The sequence below is a fragment of the Phaethon aethereus genome, assembly GCF_964289735.1.
Source record: "Phaethon aethereus genome assembly, chromosome: 23".
NCBI classification, from domain to species: Eukaryota; Metazoa; Chordata; class Aves; order Phaethontiformes; family Phaethontidae; genus Phaethon; species Phaethon aethereus.
The window spans coordinates 2211056-2234053 of NC_138599.1; the positions used below are offsets into that span (position 1 = coordinate 2211056).

General features: G+C 42.4%; 1 protein-coding gene across 1 annotated transcript; it reads left to right on the forward strand.

The window, feature by feature from the left end:
• Nucleotides 1-789: 789 nt before the first annotated feature.
• On the forward strand, nt 790-21859 carry POU2AF1 (POU class 2 homeobox associating factor 1; the record flags this gene model as incomplete). The annotated part of the gene is given in 6 exon segments (XM_082010063.1): nt 790-837; nt 841-853; nt 18917-19044; nt 19715-19757; nt 19848-20119; nt 21548-21859. Coding segments are annotated over 6 exon segments (816 nt in total).
• Between the last annotated feature and the right edge of the window lie 1139 nt (nt 21860-22998).

Genomic DNA, 22998 nt, shown 5'->3' on the forward strand with positions numbered 1-22998 from the left:
GGGACCAGGCACAGGTGACTTGACTTTCCTGCTGACATAATCAGGGGTCAAGCTTTTGCCTTGGTAACAGTGGCAAGGTTCATGTTCTAAATGAACTAGCTAGAAGCAGCCTGACAGTGTGGTTTCTGGCAAAAGGTCTGATCTGATAGTAGAATATCTAGTACCTGCTTAAAGCCCGTAGCTTGAAGAAATGCTGCTTGCTTAGGTTTTAACAAGCCTGGGCCAATATCTGAATGTGGAAGGACGTGTTGAAGTCCCCAATTTACTTTGCTGAGTTGGGCACATGGCTTGGCTGAATGTGGCTTTTTCAACCATTAATACTTCTGTTTGAGATGGGTTACTTCCACTGTATGAATTGAGTGCACAGAGTGTGAGCTCTAACCAAAATACCTTTCCAGACTTGCCTTAGTGTGCATCCAGTCAAAAGAGAGATCCTCAGAAAGTGGGTTTCATCTGAAATTCATGTCAACAGTAACATGAATTTTGAATGAAACCTACTTCTACAAATGGTGAATGTTGGTTGTGAGAAGTATCACTGAATTCATGTTATACAAAGTCTTCCTTGTTCTATAGTTTTGCTTCTGTGAGGAGAAAGAGAGGCTATTAGAGAATTGATGGTAAGAACTCCTTAAAGAAATGCTTTGCTTTGGCAGACTCAACAAAGAGAGACTGAAGTCTTTAGTGAAGCATGTTACTGGCTTCTGTGTAGGACCACTGCAAAAGGAAGTCTGTTTGAGACTGCAGTGGGAACATGGAACAATCCTTTACGCTGCATTGCTTTCATAACCGATGAAATCTCAAGCTTTCTTGCTGCCTCATATTGCCAACTTCCAGAGCTAGTCATGCGATTTATGTGCGTAACATTCAATGATATTCTTAATCCTGTTTTCTCTTCATGAATCACTTGAGATCTGCTTTTGATTTCTGCCAATCTCAGATTTATTTTGGGGGTGGTTCTAAGTGTAATTTCTCAACAGATAGCTTGGATGGGTGGTTTTCACTGTATTGGTGCACACAAACTCTGAAAGCCAGCAAGTCCCCAGACTGGTGTTACTGTAAGCGGGGAAGTTACAAACATGCCCTGCTCCTTTCACCCCGCAACGCCATCCGCTTTAGCAGCCGCTCTGCAACATGCGAAAGGGGAGAGGCTGTGCAACTGCTCCCAGCGCTGGCTCACCCGAGATCGTCTGTCAGCATTGCAGTCAGAGGCAAGCTCGCAGGATGAACAGGCGTACACAAACTAGTTTGAACACATAACTGTGGAGAGAAGCTGCAGTGACAAGGACTTCAGTGCGCATTAGCTACTCAGGAGTGTGCCTGTGGTCCCAGGCTGGCTTTGCGAGCAAGCGCAGAAGCCGAGGCTTGTGGGATCATCGCTGTTCTTGCTCCTCTTGCTGGCCCAGTCAAGGTTAGTTCACATCTGAGTTCCAGCTGCAGTATGAACACAGACCGGGTTATGTGCTATTGTTCCTGTCGTCTGACTCAGTGCCGGAAATTCGAACTAAACGTGACTGCTACTCATTCACAGACAAACACCCGAGTGTTTGAGGAGAATAGGTAGGCTGCAAGCAGATGGTGCTGAACATGGCACTTGTGCGAGCAGCAAGAGGGAGAAGCAAGGACAGGATACATCTGAGAGTATGTGCGTGTGGCAACTACAAACATCTTGCATATTTAGCTTTAAGAAGTGGTCGGGTGGGTTTTGGTTTGGTTTTCTTTTTTTTTTTGGAGTGGGATAAACCAATCACGTCTTGGAGCTCAGGAACAGACCAGATGGTGTCCTAAAGAGTATAAAGCACAAAGAAATCCTGGACAGGCCTGTTCTAGAACTTCATGTGTGTTAGAAAACACAAGTGTTTTTTCATGGGAAACTCTCATCTCTCTAATTGCAGACATGGTCTCAGTGTGAGAAATACAGTTGGCTTGGTTTTTTTGCTTTCTTTTTACTCTAGAACTTGGAAATTTCTTGAGGATGCTGGGAAATAGCTTCACTTAGGCATCTGTGTGCAGAAGCTCTGAAGGATTTCATGCTCTCCTTTGTTCCCAGTGTTAGGCCTGACCAGTATGGGACGTTCCTTTGTGTCAAAAAATATATGCAGTAACCCTGGAGTGGATGTAGAATGTCCCAGGTTCAGATCCTCACTGTCTGGGAGGTCATGAGGGCTATGTTGGTTTACACCGCCCAAGGACTTAATCTCTAGCGCTGAGCATATATGAAGGCTTCATCATTTGTTCCTTATCAAAGCTGAGGTATGAATCAGAGCTTGTTTCAGAGGAGAAAGAGGGAGGTGTGAGGCTCACATAAAAAATGAAAAACAAAGAAGAAAAAAAAAAATCACTGAGTTTATTGTACCATGCTTGCTTCAATGTTACTTGTAAAAAGTATGTAAAAAGAAGTTATACATTCCTCAGGACGCACATTAGTGAGCAGTCTTTTACACAAGGCTATCCCCAAAAGTTTGGCCTCTCCTCCCCGCCCTACTACAGATTTATTTTATGATCTTGAGCAAAGTGCTGAAGCTCCTATCAGCTGCCTCAGTCTGTGTTGCATGATGAGGTATGTATAACTCTTACTTACATATTCATACTTCTTATGTTGTATGTCAGGATTAATGTGCTAATATTTACATGTTAAAAAAAAACAAACAAAAAAATGCAACCAACCAAAAAAAACAACCAAACAAAAATACCCCCACAACAACAATAAAAACTAACACGCAGGACACTTGTCAACAGCGTTAATCCACTTTTGGAAGAAAATTACTTATGAGCTCAACTTCTGTCCTGGGAATAAGACAACATCAAAGAGATGAGGGAGTGAGATAAAGCTCAGGTTCAGATTATCAACCATAATATACCCCTGTCATTTTGTATCATTTGTATACTTAAAATTCTGGCAGGGCCATGTTGCTACCAGCACTGAGTAGGCACAGTTGTTGTTTTTAGTTCCCCCTTAACAGGAGTGTCCAGTTTATCCATTGGTCTTTGCAGTGAGCTTAGGTATAAGATTACCAAATAACTGCATTCTCTCAATCACTTTACCCTGGTCATCTGTATTTCTGTAGTGGGGGGAACCAGTGGCAAGAGGTTACTTTAGAGGTTGTATGGCTCTTTGCCAGTTGCAGTGGATTTTGGTGAATCCACTGCTGGCCACAGGTGAGACTGGAGATGGAGGCAGTCTTTGTCATGTCAAAGAGGAAAGGATGGATTTTTCTGCAACTTCTCTGAGTGTTCAGGTGAAAGACTCGCCTGCTGGTTGGTAGTGGGTGATTTACTAGCAGGGGAGCTGCAGATTTCTGAACACTGTGGCTGACGTATTGGTTTTCCAGCCGGCATTGTCTGGTGAGGTACCTATCCCACATACCTTAATGAAGGAAAGACTGATGCTGGGCATCTCTCCTCCACACTTGGATCATCTTGGCTGGAAGAGGAGATAAGGCACATGCAGTTTGAATCATCCTTGCACTCCGCTCTTACCATCCTTGCCAAGATCAGCTGCAGGGATCCACCGGGATCTCCTGCAACCCTTGGTTGGTTTTTGTGTGTACAGAGCTACCAACTGCTTAGGAGAAATGCATCTCACTGTAGGTCTAAAGAGAAAGGTTTCTGCACTGTATACAGCGCATGGCTGTTTTGCAGCTAATTTCAGGTTATCCTTTGAACAGCTGTGTGTGGCAGTCAGACCAAATCATAATGCTGCCTGTGAATCTTTTGGCCTCTGGACATGGCTCGAACTGTAGCCACCGGGAACATGAGAAATGGTACCCTAACTCAGGGCAGAGACATTCCTTGCCAAACAAAAGTTTGATTGACTCTAACATGTAGCCTGAAGTAGAGCTTGTTGCTTTGGTCTTACGGTGAATGGGTCAAGGCGTGAGCGGAGGCAACTGTATTTGCATCTAGTGGCAAAGGCTGCAGTTAATTTTCTGAGTGTGTCTTAAGGTACAGCAACTTCCCTACTGTTGGTGCTGTTTGATCATCTAACAATAGCCTAGGCTTTAGCCATTTTTGTAGACTATAAACTTGAATCATGATTTGCAGACAGTTTTCAGAGGAAGAGGCAAATATGATACTTGCTAAGTGATGTTTTTCATCTTTCTCTCTGCTTTTGTCTCTTCCTTTGGACATCATTAGTAGAATGGTTTTTAATCAAATTGCATTTTTCTGCAAAATGCATGCAATAAGAAGGGGCTTATATTTGACAGAGCTTTTATTTTGCTTGGTATGGTGTGGGGTCACTAAGCTACACACTTGTGCCCCTTTATATCTTAATCTATAACTGTGAAGTTACTTTTCAGAGAGTGACTCTCTGTTAATATGTCAAAAGTTTACCTGATAAATGTGTGTAAAATATGGAAATGGATTATTATCAGCCACCAAAATAGTGCTGTCTCTTTTATCTGTGGAAAACATGCCCTTTTTTGCAACTTCCTCATTTTAGATGTTTATTACAAGACTTTATCGCCCGGTTTCATATTTTTTAAGTATTCATATAAAAACCTTAAAAACAGTTTAATCCTGAGTGATTTAATGTTATCCACAGCTTTTCTAAGCACAATTAAAGTATAGTTAAAGGTGAGATGGTATGCATACATAGATTCTTTTAATATATGAGTCTGTATATTTACTTTTATGTATTATGCAATCTGCCTTCACTTATACATAAGACCTGGTGTGTACAAATCTCAGGCTGTGCTTCTACTACTCCGCAGAGCACAAATGTACACAGAGTGTGTTCTCATACTTAAAAATAAGGTCTTATTCCTGGCAGAAATCTGCCTAAAAACTTGATTTACCATGTTGTTTTCCAGTAGCTCTGTGATGTCAGAATTCAGGTATTTCCAGAAGAAAACTGCAACAGAGTACAGTCCTAAACACCCTCTGACATTGCCTTATGCACTGACTCAAGCCAAACTGCAGAAACTTCTCACAGTATTTCCTGAGATTGCCTTGTGCTGTAAGCTTTAAGTAAATCTAAGTATATGAGCAGGCCCTGGCTTTCAAAGCACGTCATTTGTCAGGAAAAGATTTTCTGTTGCATTACAAGTATTTATCTCAATTCTACAAATGTAAGTGGTTTCTAAAATGAAGTTCCATTAGTTTAGGGAGAAATATGATACTGCTTTTTTATTGGAGATATGACAATCCTCAAATTCTTCCTGCTCTGATGTAACTGAAATGCCACTGAATCCAGTTTCAATATTCTTCCTCACTTCATCTGGCTATATTGGGCTATGAGTTAGGCTCTAGCTTACCTGTCCATCTGTGAAGTATTGGCTAACAGATTGCCTGCTATTACTAAGCACTTCAACAGCAGAGAGGATATTATACTTTGTGGCTGGTAGTAAGCATTAATGCAGATATGCAAAACATGGCTAAACAATGCCCTCATGCCTGAGAACTAAGGAGGTGGATGGTGTTTTGGAAGGCAGCAATGTGGATATACACATTCCTTATTTCTTTCCACTCTGCTTGCTTTGGGGTTTGCTTCTTTGTGGGGTTTTTTGGTTTTTTTTTTGACAAATCTTTGAACTAGAGGGAATACAATCAAGCATTAATCTTAATTTGATTAATTTGAGTTTTTCCATTAAATGCTACGCTAACGCAAAATGGTTCACAAAACGGACCTACTCCCGAGAAGTGTCTGGCATCCCTGAAAGGACGAAATTCTTTTAACAGACTGTTGGCCAAAGAACTGAGCGGATCCTGCCTTGTTCTTTTTATGGGAAGAGAAATTTGAGACAGCAAACTTTGGGGCCATGGCAATTCAGTGATTAAAAACTGAACAGGAAGATAGGAATGCTGGAATACTAACTCACTGTGAAGCCTCCAACAACTATTTCTCCTAGAATGAAGCTCCTAAGTCAGTGTTACTTGTGAAAATTCATCACGATGGTCTGATTTTTAGAGGAAAGAATGTTAAGAGGTTTAAGAGGTTATACTCATGCAATGGTGTGAATAAGTAAGATATAATGGTGCTGTTATTAATGCTAAGAACTTATTTGAACTCCTATGGCAAGTCTCTCTCAGCCTTCCTCTGGCTTTGCCAGCTATTTTGAAAGGGACGTCTCTTCTTTAGTAGGAGGTGTTGTATTTTGATAAAAGCAAAACAGAAAAAAGGGTTTCTTTTTTAAATGAAGGACGTCCTCATTTAATGAGGCTTGAAGTGTTTACAGGTGTTTCCTCATCAGTTCAAATTTAGTGGCCCCGGGGAGTTGAGATTCTCATAACGCAGGAGCAAACACTCAAGTTTTGTATTTTAAGCGTGTTGCGCATTTAAAGGGCCAGGCAGACACGGCGTGTGGGCTGGTTCAGTCTAGCTGAAGTGTACGGAGCCAATAGTTATGCCATCTGAAGTAGCAGAATGCTGTCTTACATGAAACAAGACCATCCTTAGTGCCACAGAAGTTCAAAATATTACTAAAAGACCCTTTTGTTTTTTCTGCTGTACAACCTTTTGACCTAATTTTGCAAATCTATGGTAAAAGCCCCATGAGTGGCAGGTTGCAGGTTTGATTGTTTGCTCAAATACATTTTGGTCATATTGAGTGCCTTTTTGTGCATAATATTGTCCAGAATTCACTGCTCTTGGAGGGACTGTTTAGCATCATGAAGAAGAACATAGAGCAAGGGAAAATATAGAAGTGGTTGTGGTCAGAGGATGTGATGACATCACAGGGTTCAGCGGGAACATGGGGCTTTTAAAAAGCTGAAAGAAACATCCTGACAGTCAGTTATCACATCCCCGTAAAGGAGTCAAACACACCTTAGCTATTAAAAAGCCAAGCTCTCTTCATCAAAGAGAAAAAAAGACTCCGACTTGACACAGAATATGCACTGGCAAAAATGTAAGTGAGCTCTGATTTGTTTTTCATAACTGCGATAAAATCTAAAGATTGTAATGAAGTAAGCATTAGTATAGCACAGGAGACAATACTCGTGGAGAGATGCATGGGTCAAGAGAGGCAAATGATAAGGCATGATGCTAATTTTCCAGCAGGGATACTAACACAGGGCAGCATTGCTGCTTTGTTGGCATTCATCAGTATGAATCAAGTGGAAGACTATGATTCATAAAAACAATAACAGGATGCAGGTATTATATCAAAGGTTACAGTGGTTACATACCAGAAAATTTTCCTTTTTAAAAGTGAAACCTGTGAGAAATCTTATTTCTGTGCCTTTTTTGATATGTACTTTTTTCAACTAATAAAAAAGATAAGGAACAAAGCAGTTGAGGGCAATACAGTTATGACTTTACAGGAAATCAGTTTTCTTGTTTTCAAGATAATTTCACTCCTCTTGGCCCACCTTTGCTCGAATAGTTTACTGATCATAACACAGGTAGGTGTTTGCTTCTTGCAAGTTTTTCATTCTCACTGTATGGATCTGTAATGACGTTCATTTTTGCAAATGTGCTGCCATCCTTTGCATTTCACCTTGCTGTTCCATTAACCTGGAATAATACAATACACCTGAATGGAAGAAGCTAATTTCTTAAACATTTGCCAATGACTTCTCTGATATGGAACTAACATTAGTCATCTTTATTTAAGAGCCTGCAGGTTGTTCAGAGGTTGGTTTACTATCCGTATGCCTTTCTGAGCTTATTAGCAGTTAAAGTCTGTTTTCTCTGTTACACATTTCTCCTGCTTTTTGAACGCTTGGAAGCTGAAATGTATATTTGTGAAATTATATTGTAGACTGTAATGTCCTGTAGCAAGAAGTTCTGACTGCTCATTCAATTGTGTTGCAATTTGTGTGACAAGTATTAAGCAGTAAACAGGCTGCATTATGGCAACACAGCTTGTTGCCCCCTTTATCTTGTGCTGTTTTCAGAATCAGTAGGTATATGATGTGAGAGTACTGCAAGATTATTAGATTCAAATCTTGAATCTAATCTTCCATCTCAGAAGTCCATTAATGGTTTGTTTTGGTTTTATTTTTCTGCAATGACAAAGCAATACTAACAACCTGATGTTTTAGGCAGAACAAAATTGGTAACTGAATTGGTATTTTTCCTTTGCATTTTTTCTTTGACACATGCAGTGCTTTCAAAGGTAAGCAGGAATTATATGCCTGCATGAGAGAGATCAAAACCTGTGCCTTGATGTCAGCCATTCCCTGTTGATAGTTTATAGACAGGATAACTTCTGGCCAATACCTACCTGTCCCTCCATGCCCCAGAGCTTCTCAAGACTTGAATCTCCCGTTGTAGCACTGCTTCCTTACTGCTTTGAAAACCTGCATGAGACACAGTTACTGCCTTGATCTGACTTCTGTTGCTGAGGAAGTCCTTTTCACACCAGTCAGATGAAGTAGCCAGTGGAGTGGCCAGACTTCTGACCTGGGCTGGTTTCTAGAGCAGCCCGGCATTACTAAGACACAGAAGGAGCTGAGGGGAAATTTCTGTAGTTGTCTGCCTGGCTGAGTCTGTGCTCACTGTTGGCATTTGCTGTCTTTGCCTGCTGTGTCATTGCGTTCCTTTTTCCAACGTGGAACTGTTATCTGATTAACCCTGCTTCTTTTCTATACCATCACAGCAATGAATTATGTGCTTTGGCTTTGAAGAAGGTAGACAGGAAGAGTATCCTGATGACTGAGATGCAGGCAGCTTGGGTGTGATTGCCTGCTCTACTGGAGACCTGCCGTGTGACCGTAGGTAGATTGCTCGGGTCAGTACAGTGATTCAGATGCCAGGCTGCAAAGGCTTCAGTGGAAGTTAGACTTGCCAGTATCTCTGCGAGTCTCCAGCCGGTGTCTCTGGTGCACCTTATTTCCTGTTAGTGTGGCCAGCTGTGGCATCAAGTTTCCTGTACCTTCTGGTTCAAACCACCTGCGATCACATGGATGTCCCAGTGCCCACATGCAAGCCATGTTCGCTCTAAAATATAAAATACTTATTTTATTTATTATTATTTATTTATTATAAAATATAAAATACAAATTGATGCAGAGGCAGCATGGGAGACCAGGGAACTTGGTGCGTGCTTGTACGAGCCCTAGGCTAATGTGAGAGCATAAAAACCCTGCTCTGTTCTGCTCCCTACCTAGGACATAGGAGGAGCTTTCCTCTGCCATGCAGAGGGTTTCAGTACAATTAAAGCCAAAACTCAGGTATTCTGGCAAAAGGGCACCTTAGATAGATGGGCAAAAAGTCTGTGGGGACCTTCTGAGGGGTGGGTGAAGCTTTTCCCCAAGTATGGGACAAAGCATCCCATGTTCGGTGTAGAAACAGATGGCTCTAAGCCTGGCAAGAGCAACTGTTTCGTTTTGCACACGTGTGGTACTGGGCTGCCAGACTGCCAGGTAAATGAGACCGAGGCTGCCACCCAGCCATGCACTCCCAGGAACGGATGTCAGGGTTGGACAGTTCTCACCCTGCAGGTAAATTACCTCCCTGTGCTCTAAGCTGCTGTATTATGGAGCAACCAGGCTAGAGAGGCGGATGACCACGTACTGGGTCACACGTAAAAGAGATTTTTATCCCGCTTGGGAACTGTCAGAGACAGCAGGGATGCTGTAATAACTGATTCAGAAGGCAGACAAGGGGAGGTACAAACTGAAGTGCCAGTGAAAGTCAACTGGAGTCAGGCATTTATTCCCTCAGGCCTCTTTGCAAATTTCATAGTATGGACCTAGTTTCTGGAGGAGACTGGATTCAAAAACAGGACAATTATTAAGGCCAACTTTACATGCTTAAACAGCAGGATGACTAGGGAATATGGGGATATGAGTAGGTCGTGCACCGTTGTGTTGCCAGAGGAAGCAAAAGGCACACTGGACGCTAAAGCATTCCTGCCTTACTGGAACAGAGTTGTTCCCAGGCTGGAGCTGCATTTTCAATTGTGGTCAAACACGGTGCCAGCTTGAAAGCAAAGGCAGAATTTTTTGTTCTAGTTGTACCTGTGTGAAAAGGTACTACATAGAAGTCCTAGCAACCTCTTCCATCAGGATGCCTTGACTTGGATTATAACTGGTTTTTAGCAAAATAGGAGGCTTCAAAAGGAATGGTATCACTTCCATACGTTTTCCCCAGCTATAAAAATAAACCCCAATAACAAAAAACCACCAAAGAATGAAAAACTCTTACATACCGAAAACCCAAGAGTGACACAATAACTCATTTAAATAGGTGTGACCTCACCAGAGGGCATTTCTCATGGGTACCTTCTGAAGGGCAGTTTCCCATTTCTTCAGGGAACCCTTCTGTAGAAAGCCCTGCAGGAACAGATGGAAAACTAACAGACCTTGCCCTCAGCTGCTATGGTCAGAGGCTCTTGTCCTCCAGGGAGTCTCGCATGGCTGGCCCTGAGCACTGGAAATTGTTCCCTCAGGGTCACGGCACAGTGCACTTCTTTGCAGGAGTGGGGCCCAGAGCTTCCGCTCAGCAAAACCCCAGAGAATGTCTCAGCCTGAAAGCATCCCCTCCCACGGCAGAAGCGAAGTGACTGGTCGGGGCTTCCCAGCTTTTGGCAGGATTCTGCTGAATGGAAGCAGGCCCGCTCTGCAGCCCAGCAACCCTTCAGGGATGGGAAATTTCTAATGGGCAGCACCTCTTAAAGCACCAGCTGCTTTCCACTTACGTGTCTTTATGCAGATAGTTACCTCATGTTGTATTTTGAAAACAAAATGAACGTACCTTTCATGCAAATAGTTTCTGTTATGAGAGGGTATGCAATCACGTTGAAATTCTGCAGGAGTCACATGTAGGTGATGCTTTTGGCTAGCCCAAAATGCTTTGGACACTCAACTCTTGTTGCAGTCCAATGGGACTTCTGCACCTAAGGCAGACATTCAGCTGTTTAGCTGTTCCACTGACTGCTTGGATTCCCATGCAACTGAGATATGTGAATTTGCACCTTTGAAAACCTCTTCCCAAAGGCTTTTTAAGTGCGTAAGTCCTTTTCTGCCCACAACAGATGTGGGGTCTGTACAACCTTTCTGAAAGTATCAGATAATGAGACTGAGAGGTGAAACTGCAATATGCTGTACCTTGTGAGTTTTAATTTTGGTAAAACCCCACTGGGAAAGATGGATAGTATGAAAGTTGAGCCTATCCATGCTTTACAAAGCAGGTGTCAAGCTCTACAAATGACCACATAAGCAATTAAATGGAAAGCTTGCGTTACTAAAATGGAAAGAGTATTATGGGCTGGGACGAATTAGGATGTGCGGGTGAGACTTATGGTTAAGACACTTTCTGTCTATCTCAGCTTCCTCTTTGTAACAGGGGTTCTCTTGTTCTGAAACAGATAATTTTTAGTAGCCCTTACCACTACATGGCCAATGTAGCCAACTCTAATTTGGCACTTGGAAGCTCTTTTTTTGGTTTATTTGGAATTTTTTTTGTTAGAATAATCAAAGTAATAGGGATTACTAGCCAGCCTTTCATGTTGTCTCCCCAGCGTCTTCAGACCTCCCTTTGATTTCCTTTCTATCCAGGTGGAAAAATACAAAATTAACATTTTGTTTGCCAATCTGCAACACAGAACAGAATGTAGGTTCTGCACAGTGCTCTCCTGACTTCCACTCATTTAGATCATCTGGAGGTGTGAAGGAGACCTATTTTAAAAGGACAGTAGTCAAAAGCATACCATTCCCCCAAGAATGGTGCAGGCAGGGTACAAGGGCACTGCTAGAATCCAAGGCTAATTTCATTCTTGGCAATCTTCCAACTGCAGATAAACACCTGGAAATAAAGATACTGGGCATAGTTCTGAAATATACCACTCTCAAGCTAACATGTTTCACTGACTTCGGTAGTCAGAGTGCTGTGTAAGAGAGCAGAAAGAGACCTAGTCAAATCCTGTACTGAGTTGCTGGTAAGCAAGTGAAATATTTAGTCTATTGATTTTATTATGCTCAGAACCCTCCCAAGTTCATTTCCTTATGCTGAGCAATGAACCATCACTCGGCTCTTTTGCTCATGCTCTGAGTTCTTCTGTTTATTGTAGAGCAGATTCTCTGCCCAGATGTTTGCTTAGTGCTTTGCATTTAACTAAACCTTTACTAAAATATCCACCCGTAGTGCAACAAACAGTATAGACAATATCCACTCCAGTCCAGTTTTCCTTGTCAGGGTTGTCTACAAAAAATAACGGTAACAATTCAAAGGAGATTTGGGATGTGTCAGATGCACAAAAAGAGCTGCACATTCAGTCCTTCAAATGGGCCTTGACCCGCAAACCTGGGGCCTTGAGATACATCATTTCAGATGGAAAGGTTATTGACAAGATAATGAAGCAAGTTATAGCCAAATGGAATACAGATAAACATTTTCTGAGTTGTTTCATGATTTATTTGGCAATGCTGTACACATGATTTTGTGTGTGAGCATAGTATGGTAGATTATTCATTGTCGGGGCCAGCCAGAGAATGTATGTCAGGTCTGTATTACCCCATTTAGGCAAGGTACCAGGCACCCAAGCCTATTAGCAGCAACACAACTCACTAATATGGATCTTGGTAGAAATAAATGATTTTTGTTTCCAAGGTCATGAGTTGCAGATGGATAATTTCAGAGTGTTTCACTTTTGACTGATCGATTGGAGCAGTTAAAGAGACACACCCTGGAGGATGCTGAGGGCCAGGGATGAAGTTGAAATGAAGAACCTTTCTCCTGAGTGACTCCATCATGTTACTATCTGGGTTCTTGTACAGTTAAATGGATTTCAGTACTTTGTTTCCCTGCCCTGGACTTACCATAACGCAGAGATAAGGAAAGATCATTCCGTTTTTTCACTCTTAGTAACGTATTGAGGGAAACTATGTAATTAGCCAGCAAATAAGGACAGGGCTCATCATCTCTGGTCATGACTGGGGAACCGTCATTCTGCAATGCACTCTAAGCCTCCCCAACTGGCTGGCTATGCTTAAGGGAGCACAGAGACCTGAACAAATATTATGCTACTTACTGCCTTTACAAATATTATGCTATTTACTAAGTGGGTGCTGGTGGTGTGATTTGAGTCAAAGCATCCAAGCTCTGGCTGTTGCCATGAGAATGGCTGCAGCTGGATTACCTTTCTAGCACCACCTGAATACTGTGGGGACTGGCAGATTGTTGTCGTAAGAGTGGTACAAACACAAGAAAGCCAAAGGAATAAGGACTGTTTTTCTCCTGGTTGTACTGTTCTGAGTTTTCAAGGGGAATCTAACTGCCTATGAACTGCATATCCTCCTCTGCAGGCATTTCTATAACCACTGAAACGTGCTTTTGAGAGTTCTGTTAAAGCACTTACGCTTGGGTGGCCAAATAACTTTGGAGATCTACCAGCTGTGTGACCCTTCCCTCAGCTTTGTACAGAGGTCCTGGCAGAGTTAAGAATTGGACTTAGATTTACTTGTCTTTCCTTGCCTTTCCTTGCTGATCCACTAGTATGAATGGTTAGGTAGGCTGGATGGAAATACAAGGGGAGCTGATTAAATAATTCTTATACGAAGGATCGCCTGCGTAGCTGCTAAGGGCTACATTTTGTCAAGGTGCTTTTCACAGTGATCCATGATGTACTGTGGAACATTATCAATATCACAGGAGCAGCCATGTCAGCTCTGATCACATGATTCATTTGCAAAACAGCAACAGACCAAAAACGGTATTACTAGCTTTAACACGTTAAAAAAACATTTTTAAGGGTTCTGTATCTGAAGTCAATGTAAAATGCAGACAGCCATGATGAAATATTTAGTCCCTTGCCAAATGGACATTGATATCTTACTGTAAAAAGGTTTTGATTAGAGTCTAAGTATCCAAGTAGTGTATACAAAGCTAAGCCACTTTTTTCTTTTTATTAACCAAAGTTCAATGTGTATGAATAAAATGTCAGCAGCTGCCTAAAGTAATTTGGTCTTAAATATCCAAGCCAGAAACTCACTAGTTTGTTGATTGAAATCTAAATTTTTCTTGTTATTCAAGAGTTACTGTTTGCTTTTTGATGTTACTGCAAATAAGAAAAAGTTTTCTATTGTGTTTCTTTTCAATTTTTTTTATGCTGAAAGTGAAAGAAGAAAAGAAAAATATTTACACTGATAACGCTGATCAATTGATAAGCTTATCACATGTCAGCGTGTGAGCAAAGAAACAGTAAATCTTCTGAAACAGTGACAAGTGTGTCATTTGCTGTTGCAGGCAGGTAATCATGCAAACTCTTAAAGATTAGCAATGTATTTCAAACTGAAAATTGGCCTGATGGGAAATCATTCTGACTTGTTTGAAAGGACGAAGGTTTAAACTGATCTGCAGTTCATGTGTGTGTGAAGGCCAGTGGTGCTAATATGAAGTTTAGTGATGTGAAACTTGTCATGCTTCAATACTTGCAGTCTTCCAACAGCTGTTTTGCCATTATCTTCCCTCTAATTTCAGCAATGGTTAAACAAAAATGTAGAGGAAGATGCGTTTTGAAGTTGCTTGGTTTAATTGTTTGGCAATGTCTTGGTATGCTTTCCCTGTCTGAACTTTTACTGAGACCAGCATTTCATGGATGTTAATGAGAAGCAGGTATCTTTAAAAAGACTGTATCTGTATATAGATGCTGTACTGATAAAAATCTGGGGATGACAAATATCATGCAAAAATGGGATACTGTTGCCTGTTGCACTAGATGCTGTGGACACCTCTCAGGTTCTCCGAAGCACAAACTGAAGGCCAGGGTTTATACGATTACTGACCAACACATTAGTTTGCTCAGCATTTTGCTCACCTTGGGCAAAGGGTCTTGGGAAGCATGTTCCTGAAGCTCTTGTCAGCCCATGAGCTGGGATTGGAGCTGCTCCCCAGAAACAAACAGCAAAATCCCCATTGGCTATGCCTGCTATGTTCAGCACAACTTGGACTCATACTCAGCAGGGAAAATTATCTTTTTTCCTAGGTGCAAACCAATTGGCAGAGGGATAACCAATGTAGAGACGCGCATGTTGACCTTAACAACAACACTAATGGAGTTGTCAATTCTTCATCCAGAGTCCACCGAAATTGGCAACCTTCAATCTTGTCTGTGCAGTCTGGACACTTTCAGGCTGAGTTCCAGAGTGATCTGGAATCAAACATCATTATGCACTTTCTTCTGTTATCACTTGATACTTAAAGTTAGTGGGACTGCTGCATTTGGTACCTTGTCATTATCTGTTGTGTTATCCAGCCACTTTGAAAGATTACTCAAAAGCCTTCAAGGTCTGTGCTGGGTTTTTGTTGACATTCAGCAAATACAGTAAGTGATAACACTGATGAAAGGAGCCTGAGTGTATACACACACCATGGATTTGTAAGGCAGCATGACAAAAGCGTTGCAATGAGCTAAAATATATTTACACGTAGAAACTATTGCAAAGCTTCCAACTGGTTGGATTAGATTCCTTCTCTTCTTTCTTGACTTCTGATGCTTCATACTACTCCAAATTCAGAGAGCAGCTGCAAATCAAGATCCAGCACCTATTAAGGAACAGCATATGGCTGTTCTGTGGTCCTTGAATTGACCAAGGATCGAATAGACAAGCTAGAACACAGTGGGCACTCGAGCACTAGAGCACACGGACTGCTGTCCCTTTTATTTGTTTGAATGGAATTTGGGCATGCAGACCTTGGTGCATTTGCAGCTCATGACTTAAATAAAAATATAATTGAAACCCGGTCCAAGGCAGGCTTCATAGTTTATTAAGACAAGCCTGGTATAAGGAGTTGGAGACACTAAATCCAGGTACTTCCTTTACAAGGCTATTTTAATTGTCATTATTTCTCAAAATGCTTTTATTTTATGATCATATATTAATGATCATATTTCTTTTGCTTTATGAGGAATTGTACACTGAAGTCAAAAGTCATTTTGCTGTGGTTCATCTGTAATGCTCAGAACTGGTACTCACTTGAACAGTGGAAAAGCAGCTGTGCTAGCATTATTTTTATTTCTGGAGGTCAGCTTGGGGGAACCGAAATATGTTCTGCAGACTTTGGTTTTTTTCTTTTTTTTTTTCTTTTTTTTTTTTTTTTTGGTTACTCTGCTTACACCGGAAACTCTGAATAGGTATATTTGTCAGCTTTTACAGTAAATTTCTTCTTTCCCATCCCCCAAAGCTGGAGCCAGAAACTGTCTTCCTTCCCCACCCTAATTCTGCAAGGAGGCCCTTTGAAATCTGTGTGATGACTCGGGGGTAACATACTACCCAAGAGGTACAGTTCTGCTTCTCATGAAGTCTATAGCAGACGTCATATTTGCTTTGGCAGAGTTAATGTTTCCATGTGGCATAAACAGCAGCAGCAATGTCTGACTCTGAAGAGCTTTTCAGTAAAGTATAGATAAATAATTTCCAAATGTAAATAAATCTCTTCTAAGACCAAGACAGCACCTTTGTGATAGTCTTCATTTCAGACCTCCTGTCTAGTATTCAGCTCTTTTTCAGAGTTCTCAGTACAGCTCATACCACAGCACTTTTTAGCACTGTCTATTGTTTGCACTCAGATAAATTAATACCAATTGAACTTAAAAAGCAAAATGTGAACTGTATTAAAAGCCCTTGTTGATGCTTGTATGCAGAACTAAAGTGACCTTAATCCTCTTTGTTAACTGCATTTCCAAAGCCAGAGGATTCATGAGAATGCAAGTAACCCAATTTGAAGTCCCACAAAGAACGTCCACAGAAAGCAAAGGTAGATCAGGCAAAGGCTGAAAAATAATCTTTTCTTCAGTTACTATTTTAAAGCAAAGTATTTTCCCAATATGCAAAAAGGTAATGAAGATAACAGTTCAATGCTAAATGTAGTGCTGTCTGGTACCAAAAGTATTTATAATGGCCGATCAAGATTTCATGATTAAATGATATGCAGTGAGTCAGAAAGGGTTAACAGTAGAGCAAAGTTGAAGAGAAAGAAGTATTTCATTTTTTAAAAAGAAATTAAAGCAGAAGTGTTCATTCTGTTAAATATTTTTTGAGGTTCGCTTACAATGTCTGTATTTAGACTCAGTTTTTCTCCCCCAGAAAGGTGTAATAGCCACATCTCAGAGTGTAATTGCATGTAATTGCATGTAACTGAGAGAGATGATCAGAAGTAAAATGATTCATCTTCTTCTGTCATGTGAAGCACAGAATGTAAATCTGAATAAATGCTTCCTTGGTGGAATAATATTTTAAGTTTAAGACTTGAGCTGAATATCCACCCGCACTTCATAAAACCAAAGGCCAGTTGCAATCCTTAGAAATGAAAACTTCTCAGTTAGAATATTTACTAACCAAAGTGCAGTAAAAAGGGGCAGGTAGCCACTACTGCTACCTGCCAAATATTGGGCCTCCCTGAGCTTTGATATCCTATGGTTTCCTTCTGCTATCAATTGCCTCCAAATACTTCATGCAAAGTATGGGTTGACAATATTGGCTTATGAAGAACTGTGCTTCCTCAACTTTCAGTTGTCACAAGGTTTTGTGATAGGCCTTTTTAGCTGGCTGTAAGCTTTACTTTTCAAAATGGATCAGAGTTTATGGGTATAAGCTTTGGCATATGTTGTCAATATAACTGTCCACAAAGCCGAGTCATGTCCCAGCTCACCAAGCTATAAACCTCCTGGCCAGGCTATGAACAAAGCTATGTTTGGAACAGAAACATAACTCTGGTCCAGGATGGCACTTAAGTATACCTGCCCGTTCTCAAAAGTTATGAGGTATGCATGCCAAACTAGTGATGAGTTAAATGGCTTTCAAAATGAGGATTCTTTTCTAATTCGGGTTGCATTTATAGCTTGCATCTAAGTACAGAATATAATGTATTTCTCTTGAATATCTAATCTCTACTTTTTTACGTACCTACCCGGCCAGCAATTATGTTATGTCATAGGCTAGATATCTACTAACAAATCTGGATTTTACACCTGTTGGATATAGTCCGTCTGGCTTGTCCTTCAGGTGGGTGTAAAATGCTGGACTGCAGGTCAGTGGTACTGAAGCAACATAAAGCAGATACACACAAGTGAAGTCAGGAGGAATAAAATAAGCACACTATTTTTGTCAGAAGCCTAAGGAAAACAGAATTTCAGGCTCAGGGATTAAGAAGAAGAGCATCACAATACACTGAAATCTCATTGAAGGCAACAGAATGAAAGGTTTAGTCTAGAGACAGTTTGAGGAAAACCAGCATTTGTTTGTTGCCTCTCTCTATTTTCATTTTTTGTCCACCTAGTTGGTAAGTTTTGCAGAAGGACACCCTTTTCACCTCCCTTCAGGGTGTGTGGCTCACCATTACTACTCTCATTTCACACATGTGTGAAGTATACCCCCATAGGCAGGTGGAGGTCTGTTGATAGCTGTTTCTTTTAGGAATAGAGTATCATCCTCCGCATAACAGCAGCAACCCCTTTTCCTTGTACTACATCCTCCCCAGCTTTCATGAATGTCTAGAGTAATATGCCTATTTACTCAACAGAACATGTTCATTACGCCCTGTGCCTGATAGGACGTGGCTTCTGCAGACCACAAAAACACCTGCTAGTGCAGCAGGGAAAAGGCCAGCTCTGGCTTCCAGGCCACCGCGCCTGCAAGGCCTGCGCAAGCTCTTGCGCTGTGAATTACGTATGAAGGCTCTGTTGCAAAAAAAAAAAAGGAAGGGTGGGTGGGCAGAGTTTGTCTGTATTGCTGCAGCTATATAACAGTTGGAGAGAATTGCAAGCGTACTTATTTCAGGCTAGGTTGTCCTCATGATCCACCTGTGTGATCACAGCATCCAAGCAGCAAAGGTCAAAGGCGGCGTATGCCATCTGACATCACGTATGGGCCAAAAGACACCATCAGCTAAGGAAGAAAATGTTTATGAGTCCAGACTCCACCCGTGTTGACTAATACAGCCTGCAGACAAGCAGGCTGCCATGGGGATTTTGGCTATGTGCGAACAGCGGGCAAGGAAAACAAATGTCACCTGCAATTTTTTTTTTCTCAGCTTCTGCTTCAGAACAGCAGCCGCAGCCTCGCCCCTATCAAGGTGTCCGTGTCAAAGAGCCAGTGAAGGAGCTATTGAAAAGGAAACGGGGGAATGTTCATAATGCCAGCGCAACGGCAGCTACAACGGTAGGAGAGAAAACACACACAGGCAAAAAGTTCTTCCTCAGTAGCTAAATGATTGACCAGCCCTGGCACCAGCTGGCAATAGTTTGGCAATGAAAGAAATCTTTGCATCTCTAAAGCACTTTGAAGGCAATGCAGCCCCATGTTATCTGGAGATACCTATAAATATATCTTTACTTTTGGTGGAGTGACTTAATGGAAGGGTGAAAGTGCTTTGCACTTGGTAGGATCTACCTCCTAGGAATAGCAAGTGTCTTGGAAGTTAAGCACCTTGTTCAAGAGCACAAAAAGAGATCAGCCAGAGCCATCCTTGGCTATCTGCTCTTTAGTTTCAGGCTACCGCTGTCTGTCCTCCCAGGAGGAAGCAGTCTGACTGGCTCCTCTCTGAAGAGGAATTCCCTCTGCAACACAAGGTTTAAATACTCTTTGAGGCCCCTTTGAGCTGAAGAGACACATGGACTTTGGCTAGGCCCATGAACAGAGCTGGGGTTATGTGCACTGGCTCCCTGGCCCTTCTGTAGAGGCAGGTGGGAACATTCAGGCACCAACATTGAAATAGGAGCTGATAATCAGCTGATAATAGGTAATACGCTCTGTCCCTCAGTGCTTCTCAGAGGGAATTGAATTTAATGCTTATGGTCTTAATGCCTGGGTTTTTTCTTCTCTCTTCTAGGTTGTTTTGCCCCATCAGCCGCTTCCTTCCTATTCACCAATGGGTAATGTTTCCCTGACTTTTCAAGTGTTTGTCAGCCCTGCTGCAGGGAAGGCTATGCTGAACTGGGCTTTAATTCTCTCTTGTTTTTTAGGCCAGCCTTGCATTGATATGGATGTTGCTGCCTCTGCATTGCCTGTTACAGATGAAGGAGCACTCTGTTCTGGCTGGATCTCCCAGCCCTCTCCCACATCCTTACAGCCTTTAACTCAGTGGACCACTTACCCTGATTATGTGTCCCACGAGGCAGTCAGCTGTCCATACACAGCAGATATGTATGTTCAACCTATGTGTCCCAGTTACACACTGGTTGGACCTTCATCTGTTCTGACTTACACTTCTCAACCGCTGATCACCAATTTTGCAGTAAGTCAAAAATACTTAGGTATAAATGACAGCAAATACCCCACCTTCCAGCAAGAGCCATGGGGAGTGCCAGATGTATTTAGCATAATTTATTTATTACTATAATGTGTGCCTTCGCATCCATGCCACATAGTTGTTCTAGCACTGGCCCTGTCTGCACTGTGCTGGACTTTAGTATGGTTTGAGCAGGACAAAAAGTTGTGGTTGCACTGAAATCAGACACACTTCCCTGCCATTTCCCCAGCTCTCTGCACTCCTCCAGACTTTCCATGTTATTAACACATACACTGTTCTTTGCTGGTGTCCTGGAAAATGAGTCCTCTCTCCTCAAGTCAGCAGCAGGGCTGCCACTGCCCCAAGTTTGTCCAAGTCTATGAACAGTTATTTACTGTAGGAGAATACTCTTTGCAGATCAGGGATAATAATGGGGAGTGTTACATTTACTGTTGTCATTGCTTCCAACTTGGGAAGGTGTTCTTCAGCTTGGATTTGGAATACCTGAGGAAGCAGAATTAAAGTAGTTCATGGAGTGGATGCACATTATAGTCAATAAATGCTGTTGTCTGGACAAGTGCTTAGGACACAGTCCCTCCAGAGACCTAAGCAGTATCCAGGGGATTCTTCATGATTTAATTCCAAACTTTAAAAAAAAAAAAAAAAGTAAATGGGATTCCAGGAAACACATCCACCGGGTGAAGCAGGAAAAATTACTTGGCAATAAATTTCTCAAAAATTGCTATTTAAAGAAGAAAGAGCAAGGCCACAATAGCACATAAACATAGCAGATTATTTGGTTTCAGGTTGGAAAAAATCTGTTTGGCTGATGACTTGTTCTTCCTTAGAGGAGAAGGGCAGACAATTCTGTTTCAGTTAAGCAGCTTGTTTTCCTTTTAATGTTTCAGTTCAGCTGCTGAAGCTGACACACCAAATCAGCAAAGGCCCACGCCTGTGCCCTGTGGCCTTCCCTGGTGAGGAAGGGCTACCGTTTCACATGCGGCTCTGCCCCGGCTGACGGGTTCCTCAGGACCGTCGCAGAGGCCAGAATAAGCTGCCTTCAGCCTTGTGACAGCAAAGTTCTTGTGCCCATGCATTCAACTTGAAAGAGAAACTGTCCAAGGTGGCAGTTTTCAGCATAGGGTGTATCTGTTTAATGGGCTTACAGTGAGGGTGACAGTGGGAACAGAAGGCTAAAGGGAACTTGACATGAGTGTGAGCTACTGGCAGCAAGCACCTGTGACACCCACAGCCACTGCTCCCATGGGAGCCGGCGTGGGAAAACTGTCACACTCAGTATAACGCTTTACCCAGAGAGACAGGAAAAGGGATGTTAAAAGTGAGACTGAGCACCCTTAGTCTGTTGTTTTGTGTCTTCCCCCCCAACCCCGGCCAGCTGTTTTATTCTGTTTTATTTCTCTTCTATTATAACAGCCCCGCAGCACCACCCCCGCTGTAGTGCCTCAGCTCGAGGCGACGGATCAGCAGCCGCCTCTCACATACTTCCCATGGGCACAGCCCCTCTCTGCGCTGCCAGCCTCCACTTTGCAGTACCAGGCAGCTTCTTCCACGCTTCCCGGACCGCAGTTTGTGCCCTTGCCAATCTCCATTCCTGAACCAGCCCCCCAGGAGCTGGACGATGCCAGACGAGTCATCAGCACGCTGCCCATTGAGAAGCTGCTTCTAGAAGACGAAGACAATGATACGTATGTTTTAAACCATGTTCTCTCTGTTGAAGGGTTTTAAGTTGCACACCTGGGGCCTGATCCTCACCTACTCAATACTCCACCTGGTGCCACAGTGAGTTTTGAGTACAGAGGAAAAGTAGGCTGGGGGGTGGGGCGGGAACTTTACTTGCGATTTTGGTGTCCACCTCTAGCACACCACGCCTTGTGTGTGTGTGAAACTTGCTTTGTCCTGGGGCCCAGCACAAGATTTCTCTGCTGTTACGGTTCCTGCTACCTCTCCCAGGCAGACTTTTTGTACTGCATAGTTCTCGTGCTCAGCATCAGCACAAGGTGACTTTCATCCTCAGACACAGGGCGTGGTCTCAAATTCACGTACTATAGTGTAGCCGTGGCCAGCTGTAGCATTTGGTGAGGGTACGCTTACCTCTGTTGGCAGCACCGAGTTCAACGGGACTGCTTTCCAGAGCTCAGTGTAAATTCCTTCTCTGTGTGTGTATTTGCCCTGTCCACGGAGGAACCTCTACCTGATCTAGGCCACTAGAAAATATTTTTGGGACCTAAATTGACATTTTTCTTTCCTAAATTGGGCCGACCCTTTGGGAAATAGGAAAGTGTAAAGTGTAGTTTTGTTCTACAGGGGCAGGTAGGTGCATTAGTCTGAAGACAGAGAGTCAATACAGCTGAACTAAACACCAGTGCAGTTAGACATTCCTACTTACAGAGCAACACAAAGTGGCCTAGACGAAATGCTTAAGTTCACACAAGAGTGTAACTTGAAGGTCTTACCTTGTCTGTCACTGGAAGACAGCCATGTAGGTGTGGGACTGTGGTTTGGAGTCATGGTCTTTCAGCTGCAGAATGTTTTTGGACTCTAAAATATCCACCTTCGAGAGGGGGGGCTGATTTTGTGGCTGGCTGGTAATGCTGCGTGTTCTACCAATGGACAGATCCTGGTCCCACTGAAGTCACCGGGAATTTTGCCTGAGTCAGGATTGCAAGACATGGCCCCATATCAGGAGATCATTAAGAAGACAGGGTCTTCCAAAATCTGGACTTCAGTCTAACAAGGAATTCATGGCATTACTATTAGCCGGCGGTACTTTTGTTTGTTCTGTAGCATTTGAATGTGAAGTCGGTGATGTCATGCTGAGCCAGGGAACCTTAGTGTCCTCTCTTGTGCCTTACTGCTATGGAAAG